The 16965-nt window shown below is 42.6% G+C and overlaps 1 protein-coding gene across 6 annotated transcripts in view; it reads left to right on the top strand.

The window, feature by feature from the left end:
• The window catches only part of SETD7 (SET domain containing 7, histone lysine methyltransferase), a 155881-nt gene that overhangs the window by 73689 nt on the left and 65227 nt on the right, over window positions 1–16965 (top strand). Inside the window, exon 1 of one of the 6 annotated variants that reach the window (XM_072621087.1) lies at window positions 13914–14838. The exons of the other annotated variants lie outside the window; for them this stretch is intronic. Within the exon in view, the coding sequence (XP_072477188.1) occupies window positions 14799–14838 (40 nt within the window). The 5' untranslated portion in view covers window positions 13914–14798. Of the gene's footprint in view, window positions 1–13913; window positions 14839–16965 lie in introns of those variants that run through there. 6 annotated transcript variants of the gene reach the window in all.

The raw sequence follows: 16965 nt of genomic DNA, 5'->3' as shown, positions 1-16965 counted from the left end.
GGGAGAGAGGGGCTGACTCCTTTCTCCTTCCAATCGAAAGGCTACTTTTGTAGCTGCACATCTTGTTAAGCTACAAAGAACCAGGCTACAGTGCCACAGAAACATTAGCATCTTGTCAGGAGTAGCCAACGAAAGATAAAATAGCTTTATGTCATATTAACAATGATGACTTCTAGGTGATTTCACCTCTCTCTTCAGCTTAGGTCATTCTGCTCTCTCCCTCACTGTCTCTCCTTCCTAATGTCTGAATCAGGTCACCCTGAAATGATGCATCCTCTCTAGCCTGTTGACTGACAGCTCACCCTGCTGGAAATCAGGCTTTATCTGGGTCTTCTACCACCCCACTGCTTTACTTCCCCTTTATATACTGGGCTCATCTCAGGATTCACCATCTTTTTATTCTCTCCCTTTATCCCCTTGCTTTTCATTCAGTTCCTCAACCTGCCTGGCTGTCTTTTGCTTGTTTAAATATTGCAGCAAAATGCTATATGAATGTTTCTGGCTACTAGGGACCATGGTTTGCCTAACTAGCAGACCTCTTCCCTTTGAAAAAAAAATATAGGCTCTAGGTAATGGGTCCTTCAATTGCAATATCTTCCTATCATCTATGGGTCACCAGGTCTTGGCTACTCAAAGGCTGAGTAGTTACAGAATCCAGTTACTGAATTTCTCAAGAACTCTCTGCTTCCTCTTTTTCCCTGGTACCAACTTTTAAGCCTCCTCCTTCCCCCTTTCAATGAGCATCATCTCCCAGAAGGCAGGCTGAATGGTGGAGAGGGAGGAAATTACTATAAGCTAAGATGAAATTCGGGAAATGTCTCTAGAATTCCTTTATCCTTGCCATACTACATCCCATTGCAGGGGCAGAGACAAACAGTGCAAACCAGCTCAGTTATTTCACACAGAAATGCATCCCAAGGCTGATGCTGAGGTCTGTAGTCACTGAACTCTGAAATCCCAGAAGTGTAGAGATCCTGGGAACAAGCCTTTATCCATCATCAGCATCTGAAGCAGACTGCACCCATTGGGAAGTTTTGCATGAGTACAAAATGCAGCTTTTTCTCCTCTGATATGGTGATATGCCTCCAACTTACCCTATCTGTAACTTGAAAGCACATGGTTGTTTGCATGTTGTCTCTCCCATTTGATATTAGTTTTGGCTTTTCTACATATCACCAGTATTTAGCCCAGTGCCTGGCACAAAGTAAGTGCTTAATTATCCACTTAATATTACAGAGAAACCATATAGCTCAAGTTAGAAAGCTTAGATTGGAATCTGCCTCTGCCACTTAGTAGCTACATAGCTTTAAAGAAGTCACTTCACTGGTGCCATTTCCCTGTCTGTAAAATACTTGCTCTGCATATGCCTTGGGGTAGGCATGAGGATCAAATGACAATGTATTTGAAGCTGTTTGTAGGGCTGCTATATAAACATCAGACCAGCTGTTCTTACTGTCATTATTCCTTTAGCCTAGATTATGGAGACTTGACAGAATTCTTTCTTATAAATATGCTGTGAAGTAACAACAGTCAATCAAAACACATCCTTGGTGGGAGTCACAATACTATAAGTAGCATAAGTAAGCATTTAACCTCTCTCTGAGAGGTACACAGGTGGCAAAATGAACAAAATCAATGCAGCATTCTTCACTGCTCCTGCCTATGTTTGTTTACCAAAATGGCTACAAAGAGAGGGATCACATCCTCAGAACTGGGGCAGGCTTAGATAGTGCTGACTCTGTGGAGTGAGACACTGAGAGAATTCACTTCTCTGTGCAGGGATGGAGAGATACTGAATTGATGACTGTTTTGCATAAGTTCTTTCCTTCTTCTTTGCTATACTCTCTCTGGCAAAATACAATCTATCCAGCACAGGAGCCATATGATGCTCCTACTGTTGCTGTACATCTTTTTGATTAAGAATTTTGTTGATTTCCAGGTGCAGGACAACACAGATGAGGACTAAATAAGGTGGACTTAAATGGTGAAAAGTCAGGTGGAAAGAGATGGCTTCTTAGAGGAACTTTGAATGAGAAAAGCTGGGGGAAAGAATGGAAAGAACAAAAAATTCTCGTTCCTTGGAAATATGGAGATGTGACCAATCAAAATGACACCTCAGATCTGATACTTAAAAAAAGAAGCAGTTTTTCAAAGAGAGCCTATGAGAAAGATTCAGTAGTACCTAATTTGTATTTTTTAAAAAACCACTTCTTCTAATTTTAAAATTATCACTTTAATTATCCACAAAGATTGATGTTTTTTGAACACAACTCTGGTAGATGCTATCAAGTGTCAGATGGAAAGAAGTTTAAGAATCTCTACCCTCAAAAAGAGAGTTTAGAGTTTAGATAGAAAGTGTGCCTATCTATATACACATAAACTACAAATATCAATATGTAAACATACATTTATATGAATATATTTTATATGAAATATCCTTTAAATCATTCAGAAATTATTGTTCCTGAAGACTGGGCTCAGGCAACTGGTCAAGTACTGGGTGGATAGACAGGGGCTCTTCATCACCCAAGATGTTCAACGTTAAGCTGAGTGTTCAGAGACTATCCTCTGGATTCTGGTCATAGTTTACTTGTGGCATCACACCCACCCAGATCACATTCCCAGTAATTAATATACCTTGCTGTGGGTTGAATGTGTGGTTTTATGCAGAGTGCTACATTTGTAGGTAGAATGGAGTGCTGAGTTCAACAGCCTCATTTGCCTGGAAGATATAGTTCATGAAGGGGAATAGTATGAAATAAGGGTCAAATAGCTCACTGAGGAATTTTGTCTTTATCCTAGAAGTAATGGGGAGCCACTAATGGTATTTAGTGGCACTGTAGTGCCTGGTCAGAGCAGTACCTTAAGATTATTTTGACAGTTGGGTGGAGAATGGTTTGAAAAAAAAAGAGAGAAGAGAGAAACTAAAAGTAATGAGATCAATTAGGAGACTATTTTAACAGTCTAGGACAGAGTTGACAAGGACATGAATAAGGGCAGTACTCATGGATGGAGAAAAAGGGGGTGACTTCAAGAAATGTTGGTTGATTATTGTCCTTCATCTTCAAAGAGGACCAAAATGACATCACCATGATAAAGTGAAATTTCAGTGTGTCCGACTGTGACTGATCAGACCAATATGAGATCAGAATGCTCTACCACAGGTCGGGCATGGATAGTCTATGTGAATATTTGGGGTGAACATCCCAAATTTGCACATCCTGCATTTACTTTGTTCTGTCTCAATTCTGCTTTGTTCAAAGAGCACAGTACCCTTTCTGATGTGGGTACACTATGCTGAGTGGTCCTGTGCCAGTGTCTCCCACGTTGCACAGTCAAATCCAAAGTTCTTGAGAGAGACCTTGAGAGTGTCCTTTGTATCGCTTCTTCTGACCACCATGTGATCGCCTGCCCCATGTGAGTACTCCATAAAATAGTCTTTTTGGCAAGCATACGTTTTGCATTTGAACAACACGGCCAACCCATCGGAGTTGCACTCTCTGAAGCGTAGTTTGAGTACTTGGTGGTTCAGCTCGAGCAAGGGCTTCAGTGGGTGGTACCTTAGCCTTATGAGGTACCACCTTAACCTTAGGTGATCCTCAGAATGTTCCTAAGACAGTTCAAATGGAAGCGATTCAGTTTCCTAGCATGGCGCTGGTAGACTGTCCATGTTTCATAAGCATATAACAATGAAGTCATCACAATGGCTCTGCAGACCTTCAGTTTGGTAGTCAGTCTAATACCTCTTCTCTCCCAAACTTTTCTTTGGATCCTCCCAAACACTGAGCTAGCTCTGGCAATAAGTGCATCAACCTCATTGTCAATGTGTACATTTCTGGAAAGTACACTACCAATATAAGTGACCTTATCCATAGCATTCAAAACTTCTCCATTTGTTGTAACTGATGGTTCCACATATGGACGGTATGGTGGTGACTGATGAAGCACCTGTTTTCTTGGTGTTAATTATTAGGCCAAAATTAGCACAGGCAATAGCAAATTGATCCATACTTTGCTTCATCTCAGCTTCAGAGGCTGCACTGAGTGCACAACATCTGCAAACAGAAAATCATGCACCAACGCTCCCTCCACTTTCATCTTGGCTTGTATGTAACCTTTTCAAACTTAAGAACTTACCATCAGTATGGTAGTTGGCTTTGATGCCTCAGTAGAAAAAAAATGATATTTTGAAGAGGGGTTCACCTCTGCACCAGTGGTCTTCACACATTGGCAATGACTGTTCCTAAAGCTTTCTTTTCTAATTGGTAAATTCTTTCCCGGAACCTTCATTTTAGAATGTATCCATGCCAAGAAAAAGCTCTTTCAATGGAGGGGAAGAGATGGGAGGTGAGAGGGAAAGAGTGAAGCTTACTCTCATCGCATTTGGCTTAAAGAGAGAATAACATTTACACTCAATTTGGTATGAAAATCTATCTTACACTACAGGAAAGTAGGAGGAAAGGGGTGCGAGTATGATAGAAGGGAGGGCAGATGGGAGGAGCAGGTAATTAGAAGTAAACACTTGAGGAGGGAGAGGGTCAAAAGAGAGAATAGAATAAATGGGGGACAGGATAGGATGGAGGGAAACATAGTTAATCTTTCACAATATGACTTATGGAAGTGTTTTGCATAACTACACATGTATAACCTATATTGAACTGCTTGTCTTCTCAGTGGGGATGGGTGGGGAGAAGGAAGGGAAAGTAGTTAGAACTCCAAGTTTTAAAAATGAAGGTTAAAAATTGTTTTTACATGTAACTGGGAAATAAGATATACAGGCAATGGGGTATAGAACTTTTACCTTGCCCTACAAGAAAATAGAGTGGATGGGGATAAGAGAAGGCAGTGGTGTGATAGAAGGAAGAGCAGATTGGGGGAAGGGGTAATCAGAATGCATGCTGTCTTGGGGGGAACAGAGGGGAGAGATGAGGAGAAAATTTGGAACTCAAAATCTTGTGGAAGTGTCTGTTGAAAACTAAGAATAAATGAATAAATTTTAAAATAATTTTTTTTAAAAAAGCAAGTATTCATGCTAGCCATGCTTGGTTTAAACCAGGACCAACTGATGACTCCCTGGACAACCTCTTCACCTTCCCTATGTCCTTCCCCCGCTCACTTTCAACTCCCTTTTTATGCTAACAGAGGCAGCTCATCCCACAGTGGAAAGAGCACTGGGTCTGAAGTCACGAAGACCTGAGGTGAAATCTGGTCTCGAACACTAACTAGCTATATGATCTTGAGCAAATACTTTGACCTCTGTTTGCCTCAGTTTCCTCAACTGCAAAATGGGGATAATTATAATACCTACCCTGATGGGGTGTTGTAAGGATCAAATGAGACAATATTTGTACAAACAAAAGTACTTAGCAAAGTGTCTGGCACAGAGTAGCTACTACATAAATGTTTATTTCCTTCCCCTTCCTCACTAGAATATAAGCTTCTTGAGGTCAAGGAATGCCTCTCTTCTCAGTTCTATTTGTTTTCCCTGCCCTTTGTATAGCGTCTGGCATATAGTAAATACTTAATAAATACTTTATCTGTTGGATTAGGAGGGAAATATAATGAGTTACATTTTCAACATGTTGAGTGTTAGACATTGGATGGGGGGGTCTCAGGAGTATAACTCGGGAGAGAGATTAGGGTAGATTTGTGAGTCATCTGCATAGTAATGATACTTGAACCCATGGGAAAGGATGAAAACACCTTTGTGAAAAGTATATAGAGAGTGAACGAATACAAGACAGAGCCCAGGCCAGAGCCAGGGAGTGGCAGAGAGAGAGGGAGGCTCCTTTACTATAGCAGCAGAAAAGAGGTGATCCAAAGAAGAAGGGGAGGAGTAGTCAGATAAATAGGAGGAGGGCTGGAAGACAGTACTGTCATGGAAGTCAAGAAAGAAGAGAGAGGCACCCCGGAGGAGGGGATGATCAAAGTTAACAAAGCTGCAGAGGTAAAATGATAATCATTATCATATTTTTAAAAGAATGAAGACAAAGTTAAGGCCCTTCAATTTAGCAATAAGGAAGTTTTCGTTAGCATGACATAGTGGAAGGAACTTCAGACATAAAATCAAGGACCTGGGTTGGACTCCTGTCTCAGACACTTATTGATTGTATGAACATAAGCAAATCCCTTAACCCTTCTGAGTCTTAATTTCCCTACTTACAAAGTAGAGATTAAAACTCCTATTACCTACATCATGAGGCTGTTGTGAGGAAAGCACTTCAGAAACCTTAAAATGCTATATAAATGTTGGCTGTTACTATTACTGCTGGTAACTTTGGTGAGAGCAGTTTCAGGAGCAATGTGGGGTTGGAAGCCAGATTGCAAGGGGTTGAGATGTGAGTAGGTGTTGAGGAAATGGAGACAACAAGTATAGACTATTCCTTTGAGGCAGTGAAATGGAGGAGAAATATAGGATGGCAGCTTGAGGGGGCGGCAGACTAAAGTGAAGGTCTTTTAAGGATGGGGTAAATCTGAGCATGCTTGTAGGCAGCTGGGAGGGAACCAGGAGGAAATAAGACTGAAGATGAGAAGGGGGGGGGGGGGATGTGATTGCTAGACCAAGATCTCAGAGAAAACAGAAGGGCATGGGACTGAGGAGACAAATACAAGGATGAATCTTGGTGAGGACTCAGGGACTTCAGTAAAAGTGATGGTGAAAACGTAGAAAGATTTGAAGGGGTGGAAGAAAAGAGCTGAAGGAGCTCAAGGTGAATAGTCTTGATTTTTTTCAGTAAAACAGGAAGCAAGGATATTTGCTGAGGGGGAAGTGCATCTATTTGGAGGCTTGGAGAAGATCTGGACCTTTAGAGAGATCAATAATCACACAAGTATGGCTCGAGGAGTTCAAGTCTCATGGTCTCAAATTCAAATCAAAACATAATTCCCATAATCCCAATCTTCATTTCACTTTACCCCTAAGAACTTTTGAACACAGTTTGTTTTTGTCGCCTTTAGAGGTATTTCCTTTTTTCTTTCTGGAAGCAACCAAGACTAAAAAAATATAAAACATAAATGCACAATAAAAAATACAGTAAATACTCATAGCTGACTCTAGAGACAGGAAAGAAAACTTTCCCTGTGGTAGCTCAGACCATAGTACAGGTACTAATATTGTCACACCTAATTTAAAGAGCTACTCTAGGATTGAGACCACTCCCTCCCCCCCCATGCAGGAAAACAACAAAGAAATGTTATTCCAGAATGTTCTCATAGAAGGAACTCATGTAAAATGTGCATGCCCCAGAGCTGGTGACAGCATTCTACCAGTGATATCCCACCAACCACTGCCTACAAGAAGGTGCCAGATTAGGAGTCAGAGGACCAAGGTTCTGAACCTTGCTCAACCAGGGCATGTGAGGTCATGGGAAAGTAACTCTACTTCTCAGCTTCAGTTTCCCCATCATTAAAACTGAGATAATAACTGTACTTTTTCCACGTGGTTATTGTGAGGGCCCACTGAGATGAGACATGTAAAACCACTTTGCAAATCTTAAAATGCTATATAAATGCTAGCTGTTGTTGGTGGTGGTGGTGTTGTTGCTACCACTGAGGCAGCTGCCACCTTGCCAAAGTGATGAGCCAACCCAAGTCAACTTGCTTTGAGGTTAGTCAACATACTACTAGTTTTTTTATTAGGTCCACAAGTCTTCACAAAGGGTTCATTAAAAAGACCTTCAAGACATTAAAAAAAATAAAAATAAAAATTCTCAGTGGTCTTCTAAGGTAAAATGCCTTCCACATCCAGAGAGAGAACTATGGAATTCAGTCCCAGAATGTAGCAGATTGTGTGTGTGTGTGTGTGTGTGTGTGTGTGTGTGTGTGTGTGTGTGTGTGTGTGTGTGTGTGTGTGTGTGTGTGTGTATTGTTTGGGTTTGTCATGACTATAGGGAAAATATATTCAATAGGAATGTATGTGTAGATCCTATATAGAATTGCATGCCATTTTGGGGAGGGAGGGGAGTGGGGGGGGTAGATAGAGGGAAAAATATCTAAGTTTTATGATAGTGATTGTAGAATATTAAAAATAAATAAAATGATATATATGTATATATAAGACCTTCAAGCAATACTACAGACCTCTCTGAAAGCCTGCAGACTTTTTCCTCAACCCAGATGAAGGCCTCTAATCCTCACTTCTCACCAAGTTAAGGATTCTGATTTTATTCTCCATTTCCCCAACTCTCCCAATAAGATCAACATCTCACACCGAGGAGGTTGGAGGGGAAAGACCTTTCTATTTCCCATTATCGCTACAGTGAGTAGCCCAGTGCTATGCAAATTACTCTGAGGCTCAGAATGTTTTAAGGGGGTGGGGAAGGGAATCAAAATTGGTAACCATTACTGGAAACTGCTAGAAGAACAAAGGCTCATAGCCATACTCCACACAGATAAAAAATCTGAAGTCCTGGAAAAGTCTACCAGTATATACAGAAAGTTTTTAAGGATAGCCTTCTCATTTCACATTATCCATAGGTCACACATAATAGACATATGTACCAGGTAAAGAGGTCATATATAGTTATATAATATTATATAATATCCATGGATCATCTAGAAAACATATTCAATTCAATGTAGTTATTAATTGCCTACTAAATTGAAGGCACATATATTCTAGTTGTTAGAGATACAACATAAAAATGAAATAAGCGGTCATTGAAATCCAAGAATCTACATCCTGTTGGGGGATACATACATACACACATGTAAAAGATTCAAAATATATACAAACAATACAAGTATTTCAAAAGGAAGATAATGCTAGTAATAGCAGAAATCAGGAAAGGCTTTATTTAGGAGGCTTCTCTGAAGGAATGTTAGGAATTCTATGAGACAGATATGAGAAAGGAGTGCCTTCTAGACATAACAGAGAGAAAAGAAAAGGACTCCAAACTGAGCTTTGGAGGATGTCCCCACTACATATGGCAGGCTGTAGCAATATTTTATTATTTGTGTGCCATCATACCCCAAATGCAGCATACTGTTCTGAGTCAGCAAACAATTGTCACCTACCTCAGTGGCACTGTCATCACAGCCCATAAGCGTGCCCAAATCAATAGTCCTTGGTGAAGGACTACAGCCATCACTGTGCAGAAGTTTTCCAATGATTTGGCAGCCACTGTGGCTACTTACCCCCACATATAATTATATGACAGCATTCCCTCACACCTTCCACACTCTCCCCCTCCCATTCAGTCCTGATTTGGTGCTAAAACCCCCTTAGTACATGACCTATTTAATATTTATGTCCGCTTTGGTGTTTGTAAAAGTCTATTATCCAATAGAGCTGGAACAGACAACCAAGACACATGGCAGTCTGCTTTTGTTCTTCAGTTGTTTCAGTCACGTCCAACTCTTTGTGATCCCATTTGGGGTTTTCTTGGCAAAGATACTGGAATGGTTTGCCATTTGCTTCTCCAGTTCATTTTACAAATGAGTAACTGAGGCAAACAGGGTTAAATAACTTGGCCAGGGTCATAGAGCTGGTTATTGTTTGAGGCCAGATTTGATCCCAGGAAGATGAATCTTCCTAACCTCAAACCCAGTGCTCTATCCACTGCACCACCTAGCTGCCCATGAAAGTCCACATCTCAGGACAAAAAGGAAAAAGATTTTTAAAATCTCAGATGATTCTCCAAAATTTAACCTGTTATCCACAACAAATGTATCTAGAGAGACAGGTAAGGATGCAGGCCCTACCTTAAGGGTTGCTTAGTAATAAAAGAACTACCATATAGCAGAGATGGTTCAGTTGCATCATAAATTTACAATGGATCTGGTCAGCACAATAGTGGGATTGCCTCCAGTGGTGTTCAGTGATGCAGAAGGAAAAGCAAAGAAGGTGAATGGTGAGAGTAAGCCAGGGCATGAATGGAAAAAGCACAAGCGGACAATAATATCAAGTGTGGAGGATGGTGTTACTTAACTCTGTGGTGAAAACTGAAGGAAGGACCGGTCAGAGAAGGAGTGATTGATAGGACAGAGATGGATGTAGGGCTTGAAAGCTGTGAGGACAAAGGAAAGGATAGCAGGTGTAGGAAAGCAGGAAATAGGAAAGAAAAATAGGTTGTGATCAAAGAGGAGAATTTCTGAATTTAGAATCATGAAGGTAGCATAGTTACAGGTCAGATTTAAGGTATGACCATCCCAGTGGGTAGCTCAAGTGCAGTAAGGTGCAATTAATGGAACTAGAGGGAGGTTGAGGAACTGTGATACCATCAATGTAGATACCGAAGTTCCCAAACACAGGGGAAACCTGGCTTCAGATCCTCAGAGGCCAGACTGAACTTGGATGTGGTATTAGGTTGGAAAATTCATTGCAATTTGGATGGACTAAAACACACCTAGAAGAAATTCTGCACATGAAATCATATACACACACATATTCATATAAAATAGACACAAATACATTCCATGTTATGTTGTAACACCTATATTGTATATTTCATATATTGCAATGATATACATTCAAATATATATAAATTCATCTGCAATCTACCTATCTATATATTATGTTACATATCAGGGGCGCTGTTTCAGGTGGTGCTATACCTTGATTTGAAGCCTCAGCCTTTTGGAGCCAGGCACAGTGGGTTTGAATTTCAGCTCTGATACTCTCTACAGCTTTCTGATCTTGGGCAATTCCTTGAACTTCCTGGGTCTCAGTTTTCCCACTTGTAAAATCATGAGGTTGGATCTGATGATCTCTAAGGGCTCATTTACTTCTAAATCTACAATCTTGTGGCCTTGGCATTAGAAGGTTTGAAAAACAGAAAAATAATCCAGAACTAAATCTTCAAACCTATTAAATTAGAGCTAGTGTCATTTGAGATATATATTGAAGAGATGATCTTTTGGTCTTCCCTACTTTGCCTCTGTTCCTTATTTCTAATGCCAGTGGGATGAGTAGGGAGCCAAATTATTCCTGGCTGTCAAATTTGATCTTTCTGAATTCTCTCTACCTTTGGAAATGAACAGGCAAATAAATGGGCAAGGGGGCAGATTTCTGTTCGCTTCTTCAAGGGAAGAGTTGATATGTAAAACTCGGTTCGCAGAGTTGGGAGAGTCAAATCTGAGGGAATACATTATACTTCAATATTACAGGAATATATGATTCCATCCACTGTGAAGGCTTGCAAGCCAATTATGTCTTAGTTGCTATTGCTGCAAAGTCCATTATAATGAGGTGAATCTGGTCATGAGCTTCTCATTATAATCTCATATATAAATATTCTATCTTTAGATGGATCTGTGATCTCATCAATGGGGGTATTCATCCCACAAGGACAAGTTGCAGTGCATGCACATCTCCTCATCTTTCTTGTAGGTATCTTTGCATAAATCCTCAACAGGAATCTAACCAATGCACTGCAAGCCTTTGCTTCTTTTAATATTTGGTAGAGACCAGTGCAGCACTTGGGTTGTTCATCTACGATCCTTGACTTTTGCTAATAATTTTCCTACCTCCTTTTTTGGTACCACGTATGACATTTCTTCAGTCAATCAACAAACATCTAGATGGCACAATGGATTCCGTGTTTGTCCTGAAGTTAAAAAGATCTGAGTTCAAATCCATCCTCAGACACTTACTAGCTATATGACCCTGGGCGAGTCATTTGACCATTACTTGACTCAATTTCCTTAACTCTAAAATGAAGATAATAATAGTGTCTCCCTCCCAGGGATACTGTGAGGATCAAATGATATTATATTCGTAAAGCATCTGACACATTGTAGGTGCTCCATAAATGTTTCCTTCCTTCCTTACTGAGTACCTACTATGTGCTTACCCCTTGGTCACAGTGTATCACTTCATATGTCATACTCATTAGTAATACTGTATGTTCCAGTTTACTTCTGCCTAAAAGTTCATCTGCAACCAAGTTTATTCTAAGATTGTGTTGTTCCTTATTTGCAGCTGTATAATATGACCAGAAGAATGTTGGTATAATTGTGGATTTATTGTAGGTAACAACTTACAGTCCTTGAAAGCACCAAGCAATTTCCCAAATGTGATCTGAACCCTCTTCCTCCTCCTAATTACCTAACTGCAATCCCTCTTTGAAAGAACTTGATGAGTTGACTCAATGCATCATCTATCTAACTGTGGTCAGTAATGACCGTTATGTGTGCATAATGTGGTCAATGCACACCATTCACTCACCCTGTTTTTCCTGTGTCGTTTACTAAACTGATCTCTTTTGAACAGTTATGGACCTAGTGATCTAGGTAAATCTACTAGCAGGAACAGCTATAGAACTTTATCATCAATAAGGAAGCCCTTTTCTATTTGGATTTCTATTTGCATTGAACAAGTATTTATTAAATACTTGCTAAGTCCAAATTCTGTTCTGGGAAGCAAAGACAAAAAAAGAAATAATCCTTGCCTTCTGGAAGTCTGCGTTGTCCTTGGGAGGGAGAATATATAGTACCTACACAAAAAAGTAGGTAGAAAGTAATTTCAAAAGGGAAAGCATACTAATAATTAGGATGATCAGGAAAGGTTTTTCAGAAGAGGTAGTAACTGAATTATATTTGGAAAAAAGCTAGAGATTCTATGAGAGACCTGGTGAAGACAGCTTGCTTTACAGATACAGGGCCAACTTACTTATGCACAGGCATGGAGTAAGAAGATGGAATGTTGTATACAAGATAGTTTAAATAGAATGAAGTACTCAGAAAGGGGAATTATGTGGAGCATCCAGGAAGGAGGTTATATGGAGCTGGAGGATATCAGAAAAAAACACTTTTGTTGGACAAAATTGTGTCCTTCTAAATATAGAGAGTTTCCAAAAATCTTAGAGCAGTTTTAAGCCACTACAGCTTAGGAAACACCTAGTAAGCACCTATATGGGTCAGACACTTTACAAAGTGATCCTGACAATAACCCTGGGAAGGAGGTGCTGCTGTCATTTTAATTCACAGTTGAGGAAATTGAGCTACCAAAGCTTAAAACCATACTAACTCACGACATGTCCTGTAAAGTTAGCTGGTGATTGTATTTTTAAAAAATGAGATAATTCCTCAGAGCTCATTGTTTGAATCTGTATTTCCTGAAGAAACATACTCCATGGTACTTTTCTGGCTCCCATAAACTGCGTTCTTATAAAAGTTCAAGAAAATTGAAGACCTTAGCTTGATAGTAGGACCCCTTACCTGATAGCCCTAGTCTCTGGACATCTTCTGTAAAAAGAAAGTGAGTTTAAGAGACAACACAATTGGGTAAATAATGACACACGAACATAAAGCAAAGGCCTTCCCTTATGGGATTCTAGCAGTACTTTTAAGTTTGTGTGAGAGTTATTCACCTTTCAGAGAATGAAACCGAAAGACTACTCCTCCGACCCCTCGCACTCATGCCTGAAGGACCCTCGGGCTAAAGTGGCACACTGTAATTCCAAGAGGCAGCATTAAGCACTGTATAAATTTGCATCTATTTAGCCATCTATTTACAGCACTCTTTACCGCCACCAGCAATAGGAAGTGCCCTAACAATAGGATAGGAAATGGGTAGCAGGTAGTTCGTTCTCTTGAAGAAGGTTCTGAATGCAGTGACCTCCGGTATGCAGTAAATAGGAAACAGCTATTACGGTGAGAGGGGGGAGGAGATGGTAGATACAGGGGTCCTCATTAGCTCTGCTCCACTGTGATTCTTTCACTATCGACCACGAGGAGAAACTCCATTAGGAAACGCTGTTTGTTTCATTGCTTCACAAGGGTGCAGAAATGCCTTTAGGATTTGATGAAGGCCTGCGTTGCTATGGGAGGGGTGGGGGGAGGCAGAGAGAGGGTAAGGGCGGGGCTACGGTTGATCGGGTGAATTGGGTCTGAATTACAATCCCCTTGTGCCAGGACCCTAGAGGCCAGTCCTGATGCTGTCTCACAGCGTGAACATCTGCGCCCTGGTGCAGACTCCCAGTGGCAACCGCTTTGGAACTGGAGGAGGTGGGCACCGAGGGAAGGAGGAAATGAGCCTCCTGAGTAAGGCTTCCTTTCTATCTCCTGCTCAGGGTTCATCCAGAAACTCTTCATCCTACCCTACACATACATACAAACACACACACACACACACACACACACACACACATACACACACACAAAACAAACAAACAACAATTCTGTCCGGCACACGCTGTGTAGGGGGTGAGGCTACAAGCTGTTTGAGGGCAGAAATTGCTTCTGACCTATTGCACTGTGAACTCCTGCTCAGCAAAAGAACAAGGCTGAAGATGGGGAGTCCGGATTTGACTGGGAGACGGGGAGTAAGTAAGCGGGGAGTGGAGCTACCTCTCTCTGCGAAAGGGACCAGACTTCTGGGAAGGGACAGGGAGCTGTCAATCAGCGAGGGAGCGAGCGCACCAGCACCGGGTGATGTCAGCGGATCAGCTGCTCGTTAACAAAGAAGGGGATATTTACAGGACAAAGTTGCAGCAGCAGCCAGGGCGGCTACAGCGAGACTCTCGGAGCTCGCCAGCGGTCAGGACAAAGTGGATGCAGAGGGCTGAGCTGGCCTCGGGGGAGCCCATAGCAGCAAAAGAAGGAAAAGACATTGGGGAAAAAGGCTGGAGGGGGACGGCCGGCCAACTGCTCCTCCTCTTCCTCCTCCTCCTCCAAACTCGCTGGGCTGAACCCAAGCTCTCGCTGAGCAGCCGCGGCGGCCCCGGGCTCCTCGGGGAGCAGTAGGAAAAGGGGGAGAAGGGAAGCAGCAGCAGCTGCGCGGCCGCTCTCCATCCCCAGTCCCCGACCCCCAGCCCGGAGGAGAGCCTGCACTGGGCTGGGCTGCGCTCCCCGCCGCCATGGATAGCGACGACGAGATGGTGGAGGAGGCGGTGGAAGGTACCAGTGTTTTTCCGGGGCTGGTGGGGGTGGGGGATCGGGCACGGGGTGGAAGGGACAAAGTAGAGAGCCCGGAGCCCCCGAGGCATCCAAGAGTTTTTGCCATCTCCACCTTCTCGCCACCAGCCCGGGGCTGAACTGGCCAGTTCCCACCAGAGCAAGTAGAAGGAGCGACCTGCGGCCGCCTCGCCTTCAGGAGCCGGCACTGGGCACTGCCCTGTCCGGGGACGCGGGGGACCCCAGACAGCCCACAGGCTGGCAGAGAGGAGAACCGACAGCGGGCACCCCTCCTCTACCCTATAGCCCGGCTGCTCGGCCGCCTTCTCACGCCTTCAGAGTTGCGAAACCTGCGACTGGCTGCCACCTTCCCCCCCACCCCCCAGTGATTTTTGGGAGGGGGAAGGGAAACAGGAGTTAGCAGCCCTAGGGAGCGTCTCTTTCCCCTGCCCCATTTGGGAAGCTGCTTTGCCCCGCACCTCGCCAGTGCCCGAGCCCGCCCCGTCCGGCTCTCGCTCCTGCTGGGCACCCCGAGACTCTCGGGCTCCGCTATGATGCAAGAGGTAGGAGCCGGCACGTGGCCGCCGCCGCCACCGCCGCTCCCCCAGGAGAGACTGGGGAGCACTGCGGGGGAAGCAGCCGCAGCTGCCGGAGGAGCGAGAGGAGGAGGAGGGCAGCTGGGGCTGGGAGGAGCGCGAGGACTGCTGCCCCGGGGAGCGCCGCCCGTCCCTCCTCACTTACCTCTGCTTTACCCGGGAACACCGGCAGAAACTCACCTCAAGTGCCCGGGCCCCCCCACCCCCCACCCCGCCCGGACACGTGCGCCGGACCTCCCGGCCACCGCTGCTACCGCAGCCGCCGCCGGGTGACAACTTTCTGAATTGTCCGGGATTTCACAGGATAGAACTGGCAGCTCACTCCTCCCAGCTCGGCAGCGCTCTCGCTCTGCTCTCTGGTCATTCAGTTCCTTCCATTTGTTGGCTCCTCCCCACTCCCCTTTTGCCATTAAAAAAAAAATCATTCAATTCAGTACTTTCTGGTGCAAGCTTTTAGAACTTTTACTATGTCGAGAATTAGCAAAGTCTTCAAACGTCAGGATTTTACATGGCCTGTTCGCATAACCCACGCATACTTTGGGGAAATTATTTCATCCGATTTTTAAATTATGCACTAAGGAGAAATAATTTTCATGTGCTAGGGAAGTCTTGGGTGTCGATATAAATAATTCTTAGAACAAGTCAGGCAGAAGAGGGTCAGTGTTTAAGAATAGATAATCCTTGAATTTTTTTCCTTTTCTTTCTTTTTAAACTATTATGGCTCACCAGAGACCTTTAGAAGACATTAGAACATTTGAAGTTTTCTAAAACTTAGCCCAGCCTGATCATAAAAATACTGTTGTGTATTTGATTTGTCTTGTAACTTTCATACCTCTCAGAGAACATGTGGTTTTGTAAATGTCAGAACTTTTTCCAGAAATACTACAGATCTAAAGTCTTCACCATTCTTGTCCCATATGAGCAGTCCATGTTGGTATAGCATGTTATAAACATGAGGAAATGGGGCCCAGAGAAATTGTGTTTTGCTGAAGGTCACCCTGATAGATCTATAACAAAATCTACTTAAAACGAGGGTCTTCCCCGAGTTTTCCTTTCAGTACCACCCTATGGCTACCCATAAAAAAACCAATTCTGGGATTTGAGGGCCTTATGCCACTAAAATTGTATACACCCGTATTCAGTATGTATAGCACTTAGGTATACGTGCACGTATGTGTACACATATTCACATATAGTAACTGTAGTGATGAAATGGTGAGTTCTTGGATTGCTGGAATGAAAATGAATGAAAATTATCTCATTTTTTAAAAACATTTTTTAAAAAACAAAATGCCACTTTAACTTAAGAGACCTAATCTTTCAATGGTAAAAAAAAATAAAATTTTACATTTCAAAAGCTAGTGTAAAGCTATGTTGGGGTTAAAACCCCCTTCTTCTTTCCCTCCCCCACACCTCCAAGATTCTGACCTTAGCTGTCTTCCTAATAGTCTAAAAATCAGCTTAGAGATGGAGGTAGTGTTGTGTTAATATTGCATACTAGAATGACTTAATCACAGAAGCTATGTGGATCTTA

Source organism: Notamacropus eugenii, chromosome 6 (assembly GCF_028372415.1).
Source record: "Notamacropus eugenii isolate mMacEug1 chromosome 6, mMacEug1.pri_v2, whole genome shotgun sequence".
Lineage (NCBI taxonomy): Eukaryota > Metazoa > Chordata > Mammalia > Diprotodontia > Macropodidae > Notamacropus > Notamacropus eugenii.
Note: the sequence above shows the minus strand (reverse complement) of the source record. Positions and strands in the feature narration are given on the sequence as shown.